The 21,854-nt window shown below is 34.5% G+C and overlaps 1 protein-coding gene and 1 long non-coding RNA gene across 3 annotated transcripts; one reads left to right on the top strand and one right to left on the bottom strand.

Moving 5' to 3' along the window:
• Positions 1-316: 316 nt before the first annotated feature.
• Positions 317-7,841, bottom strand: ML5 (MEI2-like protein 5). Its single transcript, XM_079011067.1, has 13 exons — positions 7,497-7,841; positions 6,535-6,577; positions 6,297-6,443; positions 5,787-6,208; positions 5,347-5,505; positions 5,151-5,267; positions 4,273-4,424; positions 3,588-3,679; positions 2,508-3,504; positions 2,067-2,151; positions 1,915-1,983; positions 1,638-1,817; positions 317-1,077 (listed from the first exon to the last, which is right to left on the bottom strand). Exons 2-13 carry the CDS (start codon positions 6,563-6,565, stop codon positions 967-969), a joined length of 2,562 nt encoding a protein of 853 aa, XP_078867193.1. The 5' UTR covers positions 6,566-6,577; positions 7,497-7,841; the 3' UTR covers positions 317-966.
• A 6,411-nt stretch (positions 7,842-14,252) lies between these two features.
• Positions 14,253-16,093, top strand: LOC145062692 (uncharacterized). Of its 2 annotated transcripts, XR_013687682.1 has the most exons (3): positions 14,253-14,832; positions 15,379-15,514; positions 15,913-16,093. It is a non-coding gene; the product is annotated as an uncharacterized LOC145062692 (long non-coding RNA). The 2 variants fall into 2 exon arrangements; XR_013687681.1 differs by lacking the exon at positions 15,913-16,093 and having other exon boundaries at positions 15,379-15,595.
• Positions 16,094-21,854: the final 5,761 nt, after the last annotated feature.

Here is a 21,854-nt window from a genome sequence, read left to right as displayed (position 1 = left end):
CTTTCAGCTTATGATACTTGGTTATGAGCATTATTTTAGTTTCATATATTTAACAAATCAAGACTCTGAATCCATGTCAATTTTAAGTTGAAAAGAATCTTTGACTACAAAACTCGAAATGTAACTTGTTGCATGGGCTGTTTTTTTGTGATGCGATAAAAAAAGGGCATTTACATTTTTATTTATGAGATGAAAGGGCATTTATGTCTTTTAAACATCCATCCTCAATGCATACATTTTTATTTATGAGATGAAATGCATACCAAACACAGTATAATTTGCATTGTTCTGTGTAACAAAAACAAAACAAGGCCCAAAAATCTAAACATGGTTATAATATAATACACATTTTAATACATCAAATACAAGTCATTACATCACAATAACCACATATTCAACCTGTAAAATGGCTTCTACAAGAAACAGTTGTTCCTCTAAACATGAAACCTGCTCATAACAACTAAAAAGATTGGAGCAATACACCCACCATAAACACAAAAACAAAGATTTTTCCAACTTCAGTTCCCATCAGTTTTTCGTCAAATAGTGAACCAAAGATGAGATTTAAAACACATGAAAAGTCAATTCTACCCCCCACAGGCCCTCACTATACAATTGGCAAGAAACCCTTTTGAGACTTCACCATTTTTACTCCAATAAATACCAAGAACCCCAAAATGAAGAGACGATGAACAGAAGATTCAACCAATCGGCAACCTCCACCTGTACATTGCAATCATTCGCCTCTTCCAAAAGCCAAAACACATATTCCTTTTGATCATCTGGTTTCTTTTTTAAATTATCTTTCCGAAAATACACAAAATCTGCACCTTTTTTTTTCTTTTTCCTTTTTGGTGCGATTTTCTCCTAGTTCTTCTTCTATACACTGTATGTACGGATGAAAAGCAGCAGTCTTGGGTAATGAGTATTATTTAGACACTAACAAGACTGCTGCTTCACCTGCTGTCAGCTCTGCTCAGCTGCCCCATCCTTCGGAGGGCTGCCCGAAGAGTCGCCCGAATCTGACCCATTTGACCGATGCATTTGTATGTTCAAACTACTCGATGATAGTGGTTCCTGTAAGATGCATATGAGATATTACAATAGGTATAATACCAAATACTTTACTGTTATTACCACGATAATTAATGTGCTTTACTCTTTTTACCAATATAGGTACTTTATCTCTTACCTATAATAGAAACATACTTTCATTTTTACTGATAATAGCAATATATAACATCAACTTATAAACTGTAATAGCAACATACTTGTATTTCTTTACCAATAATAGCAATATGTAATTATGAGTAAAAAAGTATAGTATGTTACTATTGTGGGTAAAAAAAATGTCCACTGCTATTATTGGTAAAGAAATGCTACTATTATGGATAAACAATAAAGAAGGGCGAAATACAGAAAAACACAACATACTTTCACCATCATACCTTTTTACTGTTCATAAAAAACACTTGTCCAAGTTTTGTTATCAAGGAAAAACACAGAAAACTTTCACCATTGTATCAATTTAGCCAGTGAACACTTACTTTTTATCAATTTAGCCCCCCAACTATCACTATAATAATTGAACAATAGGGATTCTATTTAGTATATATTTTTGGAAAAGAACATGTCACCTGATCAGTAACCTCTGAGCCCTCTGAATGGAAAAGAATTGGGCGACAACGTTTATCTTCGTTCATCAAGCTTGAGTTCTGGAAATGGGTGACAAGTGCTGTCTTTCCTTGGATTCGAGCATAAGCCAAGGAAGCAACTTTCTCACTGTTGAACTTCTCCCATTTTTTCCCATTGAATGCCTAAGCCAACCACAATTCACATAAATTAATTAATAATTATAAACCTTTCTTTCAGTGTATTTAATAAAGTTAAAGATAGTGAAAGGTAGGAAAAAACCTGGTAAAACGGGACTATGTGTGTTGGAGAAAGCATGTTGATAAATGCATAGCCCACATTGCATTTGTTCTGCATCAAATGATGGGAAGTTTGACACGTTTATTATACCAAAAATAACATATTCAACTAGCAAGAAATGTGTAATATTATACCTTAAAATCGATGGGTAAGTAAAGAAAATCATAAGTTCCACTATGATTTTCATCTATAGCAGCGAGCAGCATTTTTGAAGTATACCTGAAAGTACAAAAAAATAATCAAGCTCAAATCTTTAGACACAAACAAGACAAAACAGTTGATGGACCAATACTAATTAGACAAAAATTGTAACTTTTTGTCCCACTCAAAAAAATGGAACAAGGTGGGACAAGGACACCTTCTTGGTCTCTCTTATGTGAAAAAGACATAAAAGCCCTCCTCATCCTCATCATCAAAAATAGCCCTAGAAGTCCAATCTTATCCCGTGTAACAAATTATGTTACACATGACTAGATTCGACAAGCTTTATAGGGCTTATTGGGTAGGACAAAAGGCTGCAATTTTTGTCCCATTAACACCAGTCACAAAACTGGAAGGGGAAAACTAGATCTTACTTGTTAGGAATGTTTTTAATCATCAAAGTTGTTCGAGTATCTTCCCCACTTGTGATTTTATCAAGATCAAGCTGAAACTGTTTCTTACTATCCGTTTGACTTCCATTCTGGTCAACCCGACGATTCCGTCCACGGTCACTCATAGTTTCAGCAATCGTGGGCCCCAACCCGGGATAATGACCGTTTCCAAGAAACATGGGACTAAGCCTTGGACTGAAACTTGGAGAACCATTTTCAACACACCCATGAGAACCCAAGAACCCTCCTCTATCAATATGACCCAAACCCACACCCACACCACCTCCAAAAGCTGGTGGACTCATGAACAATGTTTCAGGAGATTCATGATACCTACCAAGACCAAAATGCCCTTCAAACGGGATCCCAGATGGAGCCGATCCAACATGATGTTGTTGATGGTGGTGGTGGTGGTGTTGGACTTGGGTCGAACCAAGCAAAGATCCATGACGGGCGGTGATAGGGAGCCCATGGGTGGTCAGCCCCTTGGATGTGGCAAACGGGTGACCCATGGATATGGATGGTGACCGGGTTCGGGTTGCAATAACAAACCCATGGTTAGGTGAAGGTCCTTTGGGTTGTTGTTGGGGTTGGGTTTGTTCAGGGTATATATTGGGACTACCCCATAAAAACTGTGGACCCGATAATGTTTCGATTCCTGAACCACCACCAGTTGAGGTTGAGCCACCACCATTGAATGATGATAAGGAAATTGATTCGTTAAATTGGCTTAATTTGGATTCAGGAAGAGAATGAGAGTGTTGAAACGTGTTTGAATTCCCATTGAAAAGATTTTGTTCAAGATGGGTTCGGTTACTACGCGTGTGGTCTTTGCCAATTGGTGCTATTCGGGCCGGTTGAGGGTGCAGAATGGAAGCCAGGCCCGGTAGGGTTGGGCTCATTGAGCCCATCACAGGTGACTTGCTTAGACTTTGAAGTGGGCTGTGTTCAATTGGGCTGCCAAACTGTGGCCACACACCTGCTAGGTCAAATTGGTCAAAGAAAGTCAACTCAAAGTCTCGATTTCAAATCATGTCATAACTTACAAAAAGGTCTTTTTACCTGGAGGAGAGTTGGCCATTGAGGGACCCACTTGAAGTCGAAAGCTTCGGGTGTCATCTTGTTCGAATTCTTGACTCAATTGCAACATCAGGCTAAGTAACAAAGAAAAAACAAATTGTTAAATATATATTCACACACATATTAATAATAATAATAATAATAATAATAATAATAATAATAATAATAATAATTGGAAGAAACAAACAAAAAAGAGTAAAGAAAGTAGAAGTAAATGCTTTTATAGAAAACTATATTATGGTAGTGCATACCCTTCTAATCTGCATAACATACAGTCATTCGCTAGGATTATTACTATATTTTTTGAATTTTATAGAGTACATAAAATGAAAAAGGTCGACACCATATACAGAAAAATACATCAAAAAGTATGCCCTTAAGAGTGATCAACATTTTCAACCATCTTATTTGTTTTTTTGTGCAAATATAAGTACTTTTAGCGAAAACAACACTATTCACATTGTATAGATGAGGAATTTTCAATAAATGGTGGAAATGTAAACTCAAAAGTAACATTACAATGGTTCACATAGCTAAAAACTCATGCACATTCTATCATCAATGAATTCGGTTGTATAAGTGAAAAGGTAGTCATTAAAAATGTGAAAATATGTATGAAAGAAAGGTATAAAATTATAAAAACAAACATAAAATTTATAAAACTTACTTTCTGCGGGCTCCACCAGGGCGACTAGGTTCAAGCTTTATGCGTTTCCCAGCTATGTCACTCCTGTTCAGGGATCTAAGGGCTGCTTCTGCTGCTCTAACATCATAATATTCAATGAACTTGTGGTGTCTTTTGTGTGGTGTCTCCCTTATCTGTTATTTTGCAACAAAAATAATAACTAAGTGTATATTTTTCAAGATCCCAAATAAATGGTCCAACTATGTGAGCCAAGTGATTATGTTTCATTCATATTGATCGACTATTCAAACCACTTGGCTTTTTCGTAGAAAACAAGTCACCATTCTTGTGAAAATGCAAAAAGAACATGACAGATTGCAACAACAAGCAGACAAAAAAAAATATTGAGTAAATGCTTCACTTAGCAAGAGCTGAACGTAAGAAATAGCAATGTACTTCCATTTATTTGCGTATTATAAAAGCCTAATTTCATTACTTTTTACAGCAGTGTACTTATCAGTTTTTTTCCTGTTAAGACGTATTTTGAAACTACCAATTAATAGCATTGTACTTCCAATTTTTTTCTTATTAGGACATTATACTTTGAAAGTTTTACCCAATTATAAGTTTACAACAGTGAAAATTGCTTTAAAAGTGAGTGACATTCCTATAATTGGGTAGAATTTTCAAAGTACAAACCCGTAATAGGAAGAAACAAAAGTAGAATACTATAATAAACAAATCAATGGAACTACATTATTAACTCTTGCATTTATCTCTTCTTGCAAAATCTCTTTGTTTTGGCATCTACACAGTAATGGTAATTAGTTTGCAATAAAAAGCCAAGTCTAATAGTTCAAAACCTTGATCACTCTTTTTTTTCCATTAGAAAGAGCATTGGAGAGAAACAAGAAAATTACCTCTTTAACCTCACCATATGCCCCAAAGATTTGAAGAAGATCTTCACATGAAACCGAAGGATCCAAATTAAAAACAACTAACGTTCCTTGATTTATATCTTTGTCTGACGGGTTATCCTAGTACACAAAAGAATACATTATATTAACTTACATGATGAAAAAAACAGAAAAAAAAAATGAAATTAAAAAAACAAACCTTTGGAATTGAATAGTGAATGTCTAGCTTCCTTCTTCTTAGTGGCTTATTCTGTAATGCACGCATGGCAGTTCTTGCAGCACGAATATCATAGTAAGATATCATCACAAAACCCCTGTGTTTACATGCTGTGTACAGTGTTCGTATATCACCATATTGCTATAAATGAATACAAAAAAAAAAAACAAAATTAGTAAATGAAATACATAAAAATTTATCCACACATGACTTAAATACTTTCTAGATTCTTCCATAGTAATGCATAAAAGATTCTCTTCATTGATAAATCAACAACAATACCCAAGTCACATAAAGCCCATAATGAGGATATAAAGTAAAGAAGCAGAAGGGTAAGCAGGTAAATCTACAGATACACAAACAATGAAAGCAGATACTAGCAATAAAGCAGAAAGCAGATAAATTTGGCTAAAATTAGGTACCTCAAACAAAGTTCTGAGTTCTGAATCCTCAACATTACTATTTATGTTACGCACGAATAATGTTCTAGAAGGATGTTCTCCATATGGATGCTCACCAGCAACAGTCGCCACACCATTTGCAAGAGTGTAGTGAGCCACCCCATTGCCAACAACCCCATCAGTCAAACCTACCTTTGACATGCTAACATTTAAGGTATCCATGTCTGATTCAAGTTCCATACCTCCTCCACTTCCAAATAGATCATAATCTTCTAACTCATCTGCACGACTAGGAAAAGTATTGAGGTCAAAACCGTCAATTACACCTGCTAAAAGCTCGTCTTCTTCAGGTAACAAGTTTCCAATTGCATGGTCTTCAAGCTCTTCTAGCAAATCATTGCCTTCTAAAGATTGAAAATCATTCTCTGCGTTATTGGATATCACTGCATTTTTCAAACCAGAAAGGAAAGAGTAAGGTGTTGTTTCTTTTTGACTTAATGGATACAGTTACAGACTACAGAGGGTGCATACACTTCTCATGGGGTAAAACTGGTAATGAACTTGAGAAAAGAGTGGTATCACTTGAGGCATCATTATAAGCATCAGATCCAGTTAACATGTCCCTTGCCCCACTTCCAACCACTTTTGAGAAACTCATTGATGTTATCTTTGAAGGACCTGTCACAAAACAGAGTTGGTTGGTTCTTAATGCATTTTACTCATTACAAGTGTAAATAAACAGCAAATGATTAAGGAACTTCAAGCTTACCAAAAGCAAAATGTTGTGAAGAATGTTGCATTGTGAAACACTCCTGTCATGTAAATTTAAGTCAAAAGTATCAATATCAGCCAATAATAAACAAATTGACAACATTTACTTTCCTAAGGTTCATCATTGAGATAACTGTGTGATTAACTATCTATCCCTAGGTTTAAATCATTCAAGTTGTAATAATCAGTTTCAGTTTCAAATCGTAGAACCAAACAAACCCTAGGTTTAAAATCTCTCCTGAGTCCTGACATGAAAACTGTGAATGATGATCCAATCACGGGAACAGAGTTTTAACCTAAATGATTGTTAAGGTGTTTGTGTATAATAACTAAAGAACACTAATCTAATTAAATGAACAATCAACTACAAAACTACAAGGCCATATGTTTATAGTTATAATGAATCATCAGACCACAAAGAAGTTTGAAATGCTTAAACTCAAACTGAAATAAACACAGATTTGAACGAAACAGAATTGTGGGAGTCTGATCATCGAGAGATTATGCTTACACACACAAGTACGTGCAAAATCTTTGCATTTAGATGGGGAAAAGGGGAAAACTTGGAGAAATTATACAAAAGTAGTGTGAACTGTTCTAAAATTCGCCATTGATAAGCAATAATTGCTCGAAATTACAACAAAATCACAACCAATTCGGTGATCCGCAAAAACCCCAATAAGGAATCTGCAATCTGTACACCGATCGCGACATGCAAAGCAATAAAGCCTCGTAATTTCACAATAACAAACAAAAATTATGCTAATCCGAACTAAACCCCAATTTCCCACCCCATAAACTCGTAAGAAATCACAAACCCCGTTTCAGAATAAGCACGAGTATATCAAAAAAATCGAAACCCCAGAAACAATATCAAAAAAAACGAAATGGGGTTTACGATTTTTACACACAGAAACATGTGTTTTATGTGTGTGTGAGAGAAAGAGGGAAAAAGGGTACCTGGAAAAAGGTCAAAGTAAAAAGAGAAGCGTAGAAGAGAGTTAAGGGTGTCTGAAGACGAACAAGAAGAAGAAACAAGAATCAAAATCGCATGTGAATCTGCAACAGATTCGACGGGAACATCATCTCCATGATCGGATGACAGAGAGAGAAAGTTTCTTGCTTTTAGATAGAGAAATAGTGGAGGCGTGAGGGGAGAGAACTGTGTGTATATGTATGTGTGTCTCTGTTTTTCTCTCTCTAGAAAAAAGCACAACACAAAAACACGTACGGAATCTATAGATACATATATTGTGTATCTATATGTAGAGAGAGAAAGTTTTGATTGGAGGAACAAGTGAAAAAACTTCAGGGAATGATTGAGAGAGAGATAAGATTGTTTATAAACTGTATTTAAATCTGTTTTGGTGTCCGTATGCTCATTTTTATATTATGCAATTACTATTCTGCCCTTGAACAAGGATATATTACCATATCACTTTATTATCTTTCGGAATTATTAAGGAGCAATTAGTTGTAGATTAATAACAAATATCCGAGGTAAGATAGTTTATTACGAAAGTGTATTGATTGAAATTATCTTTTAATAAAGGCATTTAATATATTAAAAGTTGTCTAACATGTCTAGATAAATAAATAAATATCTGCAAATCAATTAATATCTATAAATCAAGAACATTTTCATCCGACATCTTTGTTACAAACCTTTCAATTTTAAAAGAATAGAAATGGAATTATGAAAGGTGTAGTTCTTGCCACTATCTTGAAAATCGGACTTGACCGAACCGGTCGGTTTACCAGAGTTTTAAAGACCAAAAACTATTTATATACAAATCGGTAAAAGTCGTCCGATTTTTATAAAAATCAGTTCAACTGGTACCGGTTCAATCACTACAAACCGGTTTGTGAAAAAAACATATGTACGTTTTTTCACTTTTTATGTTTCATAAAATTAAACATAATCTAATTTAATTGGAATTTTGTATACGAGCCGGAACCATGTTTCTCACTTCTTGCCTCTTTAAAACTTATTTTTTGTGGTTTTTTTGAATTATTTATAATTTTAAAAATAATTATGATGTAATAACAATGTCATCCGGTTTTTTGAACCTATCCAACCAGCTGAACCGTCAAAACGAAAAGACGATTGTTTCGATGACCAGTCTGGTTATCAAAACCATGGTTCTTGTGTTGTGCATTTTGTACATGTAACTTACACTTAGTATTTATATCGTGCATTTTGTACTTGTTCCAAATTGTATTTCTTGTTACTGTCTTGAAAACCGGACCTGACTGTAAACCGGTCGGTTTACCAAAATTTTAAGACCAAAAACTGTTTATATACAAATCAGTGAAAGTCGTCCGATTTTTATAAAAATTGGTTCAATTAGTACCGGTTCAATCACTACAAACCGGTTTGTGAGAAAAAAAAATATGTGTGTTTTTTTAATTTTTATGTTTCTTAAAATTAAACATAATCTAATTTAATTGGAATTTTGTATACGAACCCGAACCATGTTTCTCGCCTCTTGCCTCTTTAAAACTTATTTTTTGAGGTTTTTTTAATTATTTACAATTTTAAAAACAAATATGATGTAATAATGATGTCATCTGGTTTTTTGGACCTGTCCAACCGGTTGAACCATCAAACCGAGAAGACGACTATTTTGATGATCGGTCTGGTTATCAAAACCATGGTTCTTGTTTGTGCATTGTACATGTAACTTACACTTAGTATTTATATTGTTTGTTTTGAAGATAACAAACATAAAACTCTAATTGAATTATAGTAGTAATGTAACATCCCAAAAAATTCATAAAATTTAAACTTTTCAAAACAATCATTTTTCTATAGAAGTATTTACAAAAACTGTTGTTCCCAAAACATTATTTAAAAAAAAATCAGAATCTCTTTCAACATAGTTTCCAAAAAGTTCACATTATTAGAGTTTCCCAGAAATCATAAGTCCAAAACACGAGGATGTGTACGGTCACGCCTTCACCTTGCCACGATCCACTGAAGTACCTGAAACCATAAACCAAAACTGTAAGCACGAAGCTTAATGAGTTCTCTTAAAGTACCAACACCTAAACAGATAACTTATACAAATAACAACGTATTATGGGTCCAATCAACCATCGGGTTGGAATACCCCAGGTCCTCAACCATCAGGTTGGAATGCCAACATACTGTGGGTCCAATCAACCATCAGGTTGGAATACCCTCGGCCCTCAACCATCGGGTTGGAATGCCAACATACTATGGGTCCAATTAACCATCAGGGTGGAATACCAATATACTATAGGTCCAATCATACTCGGGATGGAATACCCTCGACCTTTAACTATCGGGTTGGAATACATCGGCCTGTTGGCTTACGCACAAAGCATAGAAGCCTCAGCCACCAATCAAACATGTGCACATATAATAGATAATCATATAATAGTCTATAGGCTGACAACACAGATCTAACAGATCACTAAGTATAGCATCATCATATCTACCAGGATATCGATTCAACAGATCATAATATCATAGTAAGATCCTATCTACCAAGATATCGATCTAACATATCATAATAGCATAGCAACATGAATAACATAATATCAATCTACTGGGCCGGCATTGGTGCCTTCGACCCGTAAGTACAGTGAGGAAAACTCATCTTGAATGCAGAAGCTCCCCAAAAGAAATCCCTAGTTGCTGCCTTGCCGGCTTCTCAAGCTATCAATACTAATCAAAACACCCAATTAGCAAATGGGTTCCATGCCATAATCCATAATCCATACTTGGGAAAAATGACCATTTTACCCTTGACACAACATACACCAAAACTGAGGCCCAAAACCAAAAGATCCACAAAGGCCCATTAATGGCCCAATTTTTCGAATTAGGCCCAGCCCCATATGGGTCTTATCCTAAGCCCATACTTTCCTTAAATCCAAATCAGGTTATTACAACACCCATCGGGATAACTTGGTCAAGGACATACATCAAAAGTCAAAGTCAACAGTCCGAGTTGACTCAACTCGCCGAGTTATCCTTCAACTCGTCGAGTTTCTCCATCAATTTGCTCGGATCGAGAAAACCCAAGCCAACTCGTTGAGTTTACCCACCAACTCGTCGAGTTCTTCTATTTATCTGAAAATACCGGGGAAAACTGAGCCAACTCGTCGAGTTTACCCATAAACTCGTCGAGTTCGCTTAAAGTCCACAATTTTAACTCATTAATGTAACGCTCGTAGATCCGGGCTCGTCAATTTAGAGGCAATAGGGGTCGAAAATGACTTTTCGACAAAAGATTATTTAGAATAAATAATCTTAACCAAGTTGTAGAATATGTCACAAGGTTTCCGTACATATAAAGAACGCCGAAATCCGAGTTATAACGAAGAAGTTATGACCCGTCGAATTTTCGCGTCGGAACCAGCACGGCACCGGGAAGCGTAAATAGTGAATTTACGATGGAGCGAGATTTAGCCTTAGCGCTCTAAACAAAAGTCATATAGTATGTTAAACTAAGAACATCGATAAAAAGAACACCCAAATCTGACTTCGTATGAAGAAGTTATGATTTTTCGAAGTTTCGGATTAGCAGTGTATAGCCCGAGATTCGAATAATAGAACGAATGGTTTTTAGCCGACATGACCTAAACGAGAATCGAAAATCTCGTTAAAAGTAGCGTAACGAGAAAAAGATGGGCGAAAACGGACGTCGGATGAAGAAGTTATGAGGATTTAACAAACCAATCTTGTTCCGGCCTGTTAATAATATAAAATTTAAAATCGAGTCAAAATTAGCCAATGGAGTCTAAATGAAAGTTGTAGAGTACATTCCCACCTTCGCGTGGATATAAAGAACGTCGAAAACGGAGCTCGTATGTGAAAGTTATGATTTTTAGAAGTTAAGAGTGCAATTTGCGAAATCTGATGCTAAAATGATGATGTGGCAAGATCCCAGCCGTCGCTTGCTGATCACGGCTCGCTTCGGATGAACGACACGTTGCCTCTCGGACGCCAAGCGTTCGCATCGGACGCCCAATGTTCTCCTTACGCGTCGCGTGCGAGGTCGGAACGCATCGCGTACTTCAGCTTCCTACGGTCCAGCTTAAGCCACGTCGCACCCTTCGGAGACTGCCACCTGCTAATCTTATCCAAGCCATTACGCCCAGCGTAGGTCCAAGGTACGCCCAGCGTACCGAGGCCTCGCAGGCTATAAAAAGGCAGCGAGGGCAGCCATTTTTCTTGCACATTTCCACCTTCTTTCTCTCACTACTTTCTCTCTCTAAGTGCTATAAACCCCCCTAAGCCCTAGATAAAACCCCTAGCTCCCGAGGGAAGCCCCAAGGCTCCCGGAGTCCCGAGAAAAAGAGCCTTTCGGTTTCGAAACGCTGCTCCAAATAAGTTCCGATTTTCGATAAAATTCGCTGTAAGTGTGTTACGCTTATGCAGTTTTTAATATAGCTTCCAAATAATTATAGAAATGTTATTAGGTCCTTAAAATAATTATTTGGGCTATTATTATGAGTTATATTGAGTGTTATTAACATTTATATAATAATAATAATAGTCAGACTAATTAATTTGTCGCGGTTATCGTTAGACTAAACCCTAGTGGTATTGGTACTAGGTTTTATCGAAGGAAAGTTGTTTTGAGAGTATCGAAGCGCTGCTCGAGTGCTGAGTCACCACCTTTCAGGTGAGTGCATAGTTACTTTCAGCTTACGCATAGATATGAAGTATTTTATATAAATTACGTGGTGTGTGTATATTATCTGTATACTTGCTATTTATGCTGGATGAACGTTTTATACATGTTTTCAATGATTTAAACTGTATATGTATTTTATATCTACAAAATGTGTTGGGTAAAACATGGGTAGATGTAATAGTTGTTGTGTGACAAAATAAAAATAATGAGAGGCCTCGCTATAGATGTTATTGATGATCCAGTCATCTAGAGGAGTATAGATGACGACCACGGACTATTCTAGACAGTCCAGTGGAACACTAGCAGGCTCACAACCTGCAGGTGTTTATTCGAACTATGTGTTTATTCGAACTGTGTGTTTATTCGAACTGTGTGAACTGTGTGCTCACCAGGTGTACTCCATCCCCCACATGGTTGCCTTTAGGGCTTTCATTGCCAAGGAATCCCCCTTAGCAGTAGTGTCCATCCCAATTATACTCCTTAGACTAGGTCTCTTGTGTTAGATGTTTTAGGGACGTAATGTGAGGATAATGGGAATGGGTAATTGGGTTGATTGTTTGATGTTTAAAAATAATAATTATATTATTGTGGGTTGAAAACCCTATGTGCTCACCAAGTTTCCCAACCTGACCCACTCAGTTTATTTATATCACATTTGTTGATATGAAGTCACATTACACTGAGAGATTTAAAGAGATGTAGATCACTAGTGTAAATAAATGTAAGTTCTGTTTATGCTTATGTTTCTGTATTAACGATGACATCCCAAACATTTTAAAATGAATAAAATACGTTTCTTCGAAAATGTTTTAATAACGTATTTGATCATGTTTTTCTGGGAACAAATTCCGCAACATTTTTATTAAAAGAAGTACTCTGATTTTTAAAAGCATAAACAAAATCGGTCTTTTATGGTCGTGAAAAATGGGGATGTCACAATTAAGCACCTAATCCATAAAGGCATGGCCACAAAGCATAGATCTGACTTCACTGAGCTGGAAAACCACATAAAGTTGCTAACTTTATGTCCATGCATGTCTAGATGAAACTCTTAAGCTTCAAATGAACTTAATACTCGACTTAATGCATGCATGACCTCAAGATCCTCCTAAATTTTGCACCTTTAAGCTCAAGGGTAGCAAAACAAAATCAGATCTGAAAGGATGAACCTTTATACCACTTATCATATCCATAAACTCAAAATGGAGGCCAAAATCACAATAAAACCCAAATGAGAAGATCTAAGCTATTAATCACCAAGTTCCAAACTTTTTACCTTAAATGGTTTCCAAAAGTGTGATAGATTATAGATCCCAAAGCTTCCCTCCAAGCCAAACAACTTAAAGCTCTTCCAAACCTTCACCAAGCACCAAAAGCACACAAAATCCACTCAAAACCGCAAGATTCCCAACAAGAGGCTCACAACTTGATTTAGGGTTTAAGGGGGACAATGAGGTTAGTCAAGGAAGGTTAAGGCTTTTAAATAGGGTGCAAAACCCTAAAAATTAGGGTTTCCTTCTGAGAGGCCAACTCGTCAAGTTGCCTCATTAAACTTCGTGGATAAGCTAACTTCTACTCGCCGAGTTGAGCCTCCTCAACTTGTCGAGCAGACCCACTAAATCCCAAGATTCCTTATCTTCAACTCGTCGAGTTGACCCCCTCAACTCGTCGAGTTCAACTTGAATTTGGCATAATTCCACAATTAACCTTGTAGATTCCGGGTGTTACAACTCTCCCCCACTTAAATTAGATTTCATCATCGAAATCGCTCCTTGATAACACTCATATCAAAACAACCAACCTGACGACCATAATATTATGAGAAATCACTTACTTGAGCTTAGCTAATTGCATGCATCGCTGAAATCGTTTCTATAAAATTGATATGCTTGCTTCTCTTCTCTATTTCTGAAATCGATTTATTATTTGAAATTGATTTGTTAAGTGATTTCTTCTATAAAATTGATTTTGGATCTAATATTCAACACAAAGTGCCACTGCTGAATCCTATTCTCAACATATGCTCAATTTTGTTTGTTTTTTTTTTTTGTTTTTTTTAACAGACATTATCAAATCTGATTTTGGAGTTGGAATCTCAGGTGAGTCTAGTTTTTTGGTTTATTTTACAATAGTGTGGTGTTTCTTTCTCATTTTGTCATCTTTTGAGTTGGAATCCCAGTTAAGTCCAATTTTTTAACTGTAATGTATTGTGGTTGAATCTTATTACTTTTATTTGCATATGATTTTCATTTAATTTTGGTTCAAGTTAATAAGATTAAATTTTGTAATGGCTGCATACTTGCAGGTTGACTGTATTCCTATATTGTGATGCAATTTCGGTCCCATTTGCTTTAAGTTTGGCAAAACAAATGTTTTTAATGAGGGTGTGTTGTGTTTATATTCATCTATATGTTATTTGGATGCAGGGCATGTGATAAGTGTGGTAAGATTCTAAATAAAACAACGAAAATGATCACTTTATGACCATTCAAATATTTTAGATGGATATGCAATTCACATTGTCAATTCAACCTCAGTTTTTTTTCCTTAAAAACTGCATTATTTTTGCAGGTGTTTACTCATATTCCCTTATGGATATTATAATCTTATATTCTGGCTTACTGGTATGTTGTTCTTTTCTACTAACATGATTTTTTTTTTGTTTTAACTTCATAAACTTAATGGGGACAAGTCTATACATTTGTTACAATATATAAATAGCTCCCATTTCTCATTTCTTCTCTTATCTCTTAATCTAAGTAAATACATATTTCAGGGTTTCTAATGAGAGTTATGTCTCATAATAGCATTGTACTTTGAGACATCAACGTTTTAATAGGAACCTCCTTCCGTTTTATGTTTTTCGAATAGCAATGTACTCTTTTTTGTTTGTAAAATATAGCATCATGCTTTCATTTTTTGTTTAGTCAAATATAGAAATATGAAAGTAGAGTGTTATAAATGGTCATATCTTCCAAAGTACATTGCTAATTTTCTTTTTGTGTTTGGTGTACATGTGTATGTTTTTATGATGTGTGATGTGTGTGTGCTATTATGGAAATATAATTTTAAGTATGTTGCTATTTATCTATAAGGAAAAACAACCCTAAGGGTAAATTTGTAAATATCCCATCAAACTTAACCGCCTATAAAATGTTTGCATTTTTCAGGTACTCATTGCATTGATTCACCAATCGACTCATGTATCCTCTGGAAAACATAGATACACAATAGAGCAAGCCTACATGCCTACAAAACAGAGATTAAACTTGAACTTCATGAATTGTATTTTGGTCATTCTTAATGGTAATTGTATTGATTTGTCTTGTGTGCACTACATACTTTATCAAGTTCAGAATCTAAAGTCAAAATGGAGCCATTTGCACATGTTTCCTTATTTTTAGCTACTTTTCTTGATGTTACTTTGATACACATTTCTAATTCTTTTCTTCATTAAAATCCACATTTTTGGCTTATATGGCGTTCGATCAAGAGTTGGGACCGGGAAAACGGGAAATATGTGCTACAGTTCTTTTTTTTTTTTTTTTTTTAATTTTATCAAACCAACATGTAGTAACTACTTAGAAACATAAAAAAAACATTTTTTTTACTAATGTACATAGTTTTTTGGGTTTAATGTTATATCAAGTTACTAATGTATACAATATTTATGGGTTGTATGTGGGTGTTTTTGTTGGTTACAGATCTTTACATAAATCGTGTTGTCAGAATAAAGATTCTAGAGGGTAAAGGTAAAGAAATGCATTTCCTATGAAACAGAAGGATGCGAAATCCCATGTGATCTTAAATGTATTGTTTGTGTAGATCTAATTTTGTATATGTACACATTTAACTTTTATCATTAATGTGATATAATCGTGTTATTAATTATTGATGTTGTTTTAGGAAAATGTCATGGGCACATATTGCTAATGGCTTTTTATTTAAAGTTAGTTTTTTCCCAAACCCAATAGTTATTTGAATTTTATTAGGGATAAGGTTTTTTTTAAGGGAGAGGAATATATGGATTAAAAGGAAGATTAAAAGGAAAAAAAGTTATTAAGATTTTATTGTAAGCTAATCAATTACGATGAATGATTTTGTTGGAAAGTATTTAATTATTATTGTATCTTTTAAAAACAAATAAAGTCTTTGATGGTAATGGTAAGAAAAGTCAACGGAATATTTAGTTGTCTAATGGTCATCATATTTAGAGTAATGTCGAGTAATCTTTCGCTTGGACTTAGAAAATCATTAAACCACTTAGATCTTTGGTACTTATACTCACTTTTGTCAAAAGAATTTAAAAACTATAACCACAAATAACACTTTATTTTTACTCTTCCTCTTTCCTTATCACATACAAGAACCAACATTTTATTAATCTCTTTTGTTTTGTTCTAGGAAGGGGTTTTTCCCTTGGTTATGAAGGTGTAGTTTATGATGTCATAAGTTGTAGTCGGTGAAGTTCCGAGATCATGGTTGATGAAACCCGTTGTATGGGTGTAGTATGTCTAAGAGGTGATGTTAGATATGATCTAGGTTATGTCTCTCCAAAGGTGGTTGCTTGCATGGCAGTTCACAGGTTGCAACAAGGAGACTAAGGTATAGGTGAAAGTGACAAGTGGTTCATTTATGATGGTGAAGAAGGTTATGATAAGAAGTAGTGAATGTCGATTCATAGTGGCGGGTTGCTTCAAACCGTGGGGGGATTGTATGAAACTCGGTTTAGTGGTTGTAAGGTGATATATACTGATCCATTTCGTATTGTTTTGGAATTTGACATGTTTGTGAATTGAAACTACGCCACATGGAAACTATTCACCGAATTGAGTTAATCTTTGTATGTAAATTATTCACTGAAATGAAATTAACAATCGCAGCCACATCACACGGGTATCCCACTATCTGATTATATATTATACTCTAAACCCAAGAACCTAAACAATAAACCGTAGACTGTAACATAAACCCTAAACAAAAAATACCAAATATTAATCCGAAATTACTATGTTTTGTTAATTAATTTACATCAATGAAGAAAATGTTTTTATATGTCATCATTAACTAAAAATGATCAATTTTTGAGAAAATAAATCCAACGAAAAAACTATAAAATATATACAAAAGCGATGAACACATTAAAAAATACATTTTATGACGAAAAGAAAAACAATAGTTGAATTGAAACTAATAAGTGATATTTGCCAATACATCGTGCCTTATTTTTAATATGATATGTTTCTTGAAGCAAACTGATCATTGAGGTGAAAGTAATCATTTCTTTGACGAAAAAAAAAAAACTAATCGCCTCTCTAAAATAATTTGTTGAATAAATTATTCGTAACCGTCGCTTGTCGCGGGTAAACGACTAGTATATATATATATATATATATATATATATATATATATATATATATATATATATATATATATATATATATATATATTCCGGTAATGAAACAAAATATTTAAAACACTTTTATGAATGATTTACCGTCCATTTTGTTTGTAAGCTTCGACTCTTCGGATAAAATAACCTAGGATCTTACAAAGGCAAATAAATGTTTTCACATGTGTTGGGACCAAAATGCAAGATATCCAATTAGACACGTAGGAGTTATTTTATAATTTACATCTTGAAGATTATTAGCTATTATTAGTTGCATAGAGATATAATCTTTTGATTTTGATTTAATAATATATCTGATACGTATAGTAGCATTAAGAAAGTGAATTAGTTTGGAAGGCTAAGCTATCGAATAAAGTGACTTGTAATTACAATCGACTAGTGGCCAAAGCTTAAAGTCCTGTATTTAGCAAAAAATAAAAGTAGACGTCAAGCGAACAATTACATATTCCAAATGTTAAGACGATTAAAATTAAAGGGAAAAATATATATACAATCATTTGAAACTTATAGTTTCATTAAACCCAAAAATTAAAGATGAAATATTATATCAAAAAATTTAATGACTTAGATAAAAGATAACATATTTTTATTTATCAAATTAACTTTTAATGGTAACCTTGAATTTTTTAAAATAAATGGCAAGGATGGTTACTATATAAAAACTTAAAATACATATTAATTAGTAAAAATCATTTTAGAAACATAATTTTCTCTATCTCACAAGGTGGTCAACTTCAATTCCATCACCATTCTTAATCGATCCATCAAAATAAGACTTCTTCATCGATCCAAATCGGAATCAATCCACCAAGTTCAACATAAAACCAAAGTATACGCCTTAACCCCATAACTAAATTAAATAACCAATATTCATTTTTGATACGAACATGTATGTTTAATTATGAACATGAGTCACTTTCACGTAATTATGAGGTTATGTTGTATAATTTGACTCTCTCTCTCTCTCTCTCTCTCTCTCTCTCTCTCTCTCTCTCTCTCTCTCTCTCTCTCTATATATATATATATATATATATATATATATATATATATATATATAATCAAGATCAAATAAGAAGATAATATTTGATATGAGTGGTAATAAATGCATCGTTTGCATGTTTTTTGGCGAACCAACCAAATGAATCAGTAAGTGATATAAAATAACAAGATTATCAAAACAAAAAAAAAAAAAAAAACTGAAAAAACATCGATGATTCACTTTTTAGTGAATCAAGTTTTGATTCATTTTCCGAACAACTTTAGTGAATCATCACAAAAATGAATCGTCGATGTGTTTTTTTCAGAATTTTTATTTGCAAATCATATTATTTTTGTATTACTTAATGATTTATTTGCCGATTCATCAAAAAACATGCAAATGATGCATTTCTTATCATTCCTACCAAATATTTCCTTCTTACGTGAGATATATATATATATATATATATATATATATATATATATATATATATATATATATATATATATGCTTAGATTATTTTGTTTTTACTAACTATTGTGTGCAAGCATGTATAGATATGGACCACCGGATGAAATAGAATCAAAAGTCATGATCTGAGGGTCTATGATATTACAATAGGGTAACGTGTACCGTATAATCACATAAAATTCAGCATAAGGGTATTTTAGTCAACTGAGACAATTTAAAAAAAAATCGAGATTTATGAGATAATTAATGATTTTGATATAAAAAATCTGTTTTTTTTTTCAAATTAATTCAATTTCAAACGTAATTTGTAATCATAAACCGATTTTATTCTATCAAAATGTTATTTTGTTATAATGATATTCTGTAATTTTGTCAGAATGGTATACAACTATGAACATAATATTATAAACACATATTATTAAGACCGATAATTTTTAATGAATGCAAATTTTATGTAAGACAAAGTTTAATAGTTTAGAATAAGTAATTACATTTATTCTTAAAGAATACAACTATGAACATAAATTACATTCATTCTTGAAATCTCTTGCAAAAAAAATATCGACATTCTTGAAAGAATCCTCATTCACTTTCTTGTTTCGTTTCTAGATGTCTTGTGTATGTTTGACCTCTAAGCCATTTCAAAATATGCTAGCATTCTATGAGATTGACATTCTGTCAGAATTGTATTACATGAGAACGATTTTATACAAGGAGCTGCAAAATGAGATAAACTCGAGGATGGTAAGTGATTCCTAGGTAAAACTTGAAACATCTGAAAAACATAAGAAACAAAAATCATGTTAAAACATTAGCCAATTGCAATACAACCCTTGCAAAATCATTCTTATGTGATTATACCATAATCATTCTTATGTGATTATACCAGAAATACAATTCTAGCAGAATCATTCTTATGTTATTCTCCAAGATTATAATACTTTCTACACATTATTCAAATAGAAGAATACATTAGATATAAAATATTATTAAAGAATGAAACAATTAAAGATAAGAATAAACGCCCAATGATGAGGAACAAAAAAGTCATTCTCACAAAATTAGCTTAATTAGCTTAAAGGGAATACACTATAGAATGCATTCAAATTTCACAACAATAAACCCATTTTAAAATACAAACTCCAACTCTAATCGTCCAACCAGCACCTGATTTATTTCATAATCGAAAAATGATTTCCCCTCTTTCAATATTGAAAGAAAATGAGAGGAATTATTTCCTATAGTACCCAAATAAGCTTTCATAAGATCAAAAAAATAAAAGAACCTCATTATTTCCTAGCATATTTGAAATCGTCCTCATAAAAGTAGCAGCAACACTAACAGAACTATAGAAAAAGGTTGTATAGAACTATAGAAAATGTAAACATCAGATGCCTAGTCTGTTAGCAAGTTATAGAAAGAGTTGTTATGACACTAAACCAAAAAACAATATCTTAAAACATTACCACATATGTTGTATAGAAGTATAGAAAAGGTAAACATCAGATGCAATGTTGGCATTATGTCGAACACCTGGTGGGTGGAAGTTAAACTTTCACATTACACATAGCAGATTAACATGTCATGATCATCATCAGATTCAACAACAAGGTAAACATCATGTGCAATTTCAAAAAGCAATTAGATTCAAGGTGCAAATTTAGAAATCATGTAGCACCTGGTTCCTGGTACGTAAATTTTATTTGAGTATTTTCCATTTTTAGCCTTGGACTCGGCGAGTCATAGGTCCGACTCGCCGAGTAGAGACGGGACCCGGGACATGTTTAAGTTGGCGACTCGGCGAGTCCATATTCCGGACTCGGCGAGTCGCCGTCGTTGGATGAAACCCTAAGTTTCAGGGGTTTGCACCCTATTTAAGCCTCATGTCCGCCCCAAGCCAGCCCCCATTCACCCTTAGAGCCCCCAAACCTCGTTCAAAGCTTATTTCCTAGAGAGTTTGAGGCATTTTTGTGTGATCTTGAAGGTTTTGAGAAGGAAGTGGTGTAGATCAGGAGGAAGGGAAGGAAACCAAGCATCTTAGTGTTCTCTCAGTGACTCCTTTGAGGTATAACCCGTTTTCCCTCTGTTTCTATGTTTATTACTCCATTAAGTCTTTCTTGAGCCCTTCCCCAAGCTTGTATGTGCAATATAATTCGTAATAAGTTGATTGGCCTTTAGATCTAGGCATGGTTGAGCTCCAGGAGCTCAGATCTGTTGCCTTTATGGACCCACATTGCATGAAGACCCTAGATCTACCCTTTTGGGTGCATTTTGAACCCTAAGACCCTTATTGGTGGATATCTACACGTAAAGTTGGAAGTTTTACGTGTGATTCATGCTCTAGGAACCCAGATCTATGAATGACATGGACTGGAATCGAGCAAAACCGCGTTTTTGGTAATTGCATGGCAACGACTCGACGAGTCGTTCATCTGACTCGGCGAGTCTGCTCGCGAGTCTTCGAGTTGTCCCCTTTTTCATAGTGTCGAGTGTGAGCAGTGAGTCACGGGGTGTGACTCAGTGAGTTGGAAGCCGAACTCATCCATGGAGGAACTCGGCGAGTCAATGCCCTGACTCGGCGAGTTCAAGGCAATCTTCTTAGATCAAGAACAGACTTGGCGAGTTGTTCATACAACTCGGCGAGTAGGATGAAGGACTTGAATATCAGTTTAGAAGGAGAACTCGTCGAGTCATCGCCTAACTCGACGAGTAGAAACGGGATTCAGGACAATCGTTTGGGTCGGGACTCGGCGAGTTGGAGAGCCAACTCGGCGAGTCGGGTC

This window comes from Lactuca serriola, chromosome 7 (genome assembly GCF_051521515.1).
Source record: "Lactuca serriola cultivar US96UC23 chromosome 7, Lser_US96UC23_V15, whole genome shotgun sequence".
Taxonomy (NCBI): Eukaryota; Viridiplantae; Streptophyta; class Magnoliopsida; order Asterales; family Asteraceae; genus Lactuca; species Lactuca serriola.
Note: the sequence above shows the minus strand (reverse complement) of the source record. Positions and strands in the feature narration are given on the sequence as shown.

Excerpts from the sequence above, each read along its gene's own strand:
- ML5 (XM_079011067.1), bottom strand. The coding sequence starts at position 6,565 with ATGCAACATTCTTCACAACATTTTGCTTTTG. Across the intron at positions 6,209-6,296 it reads AGTTTTACCCCATGAGAAGT|TGATATCCAATAACGCAGAG; the intron begins GTATGCACCCTC and ends TGAAAAATGCAG. Across the intron at positions 3,505-3,587 it reads AATGGCCAACTCTCCTCCAG|GTGTGTGGCCACAGTTTGGC; the intron begins GTAAAAAGACCT and ends TTGACCTAGCAG.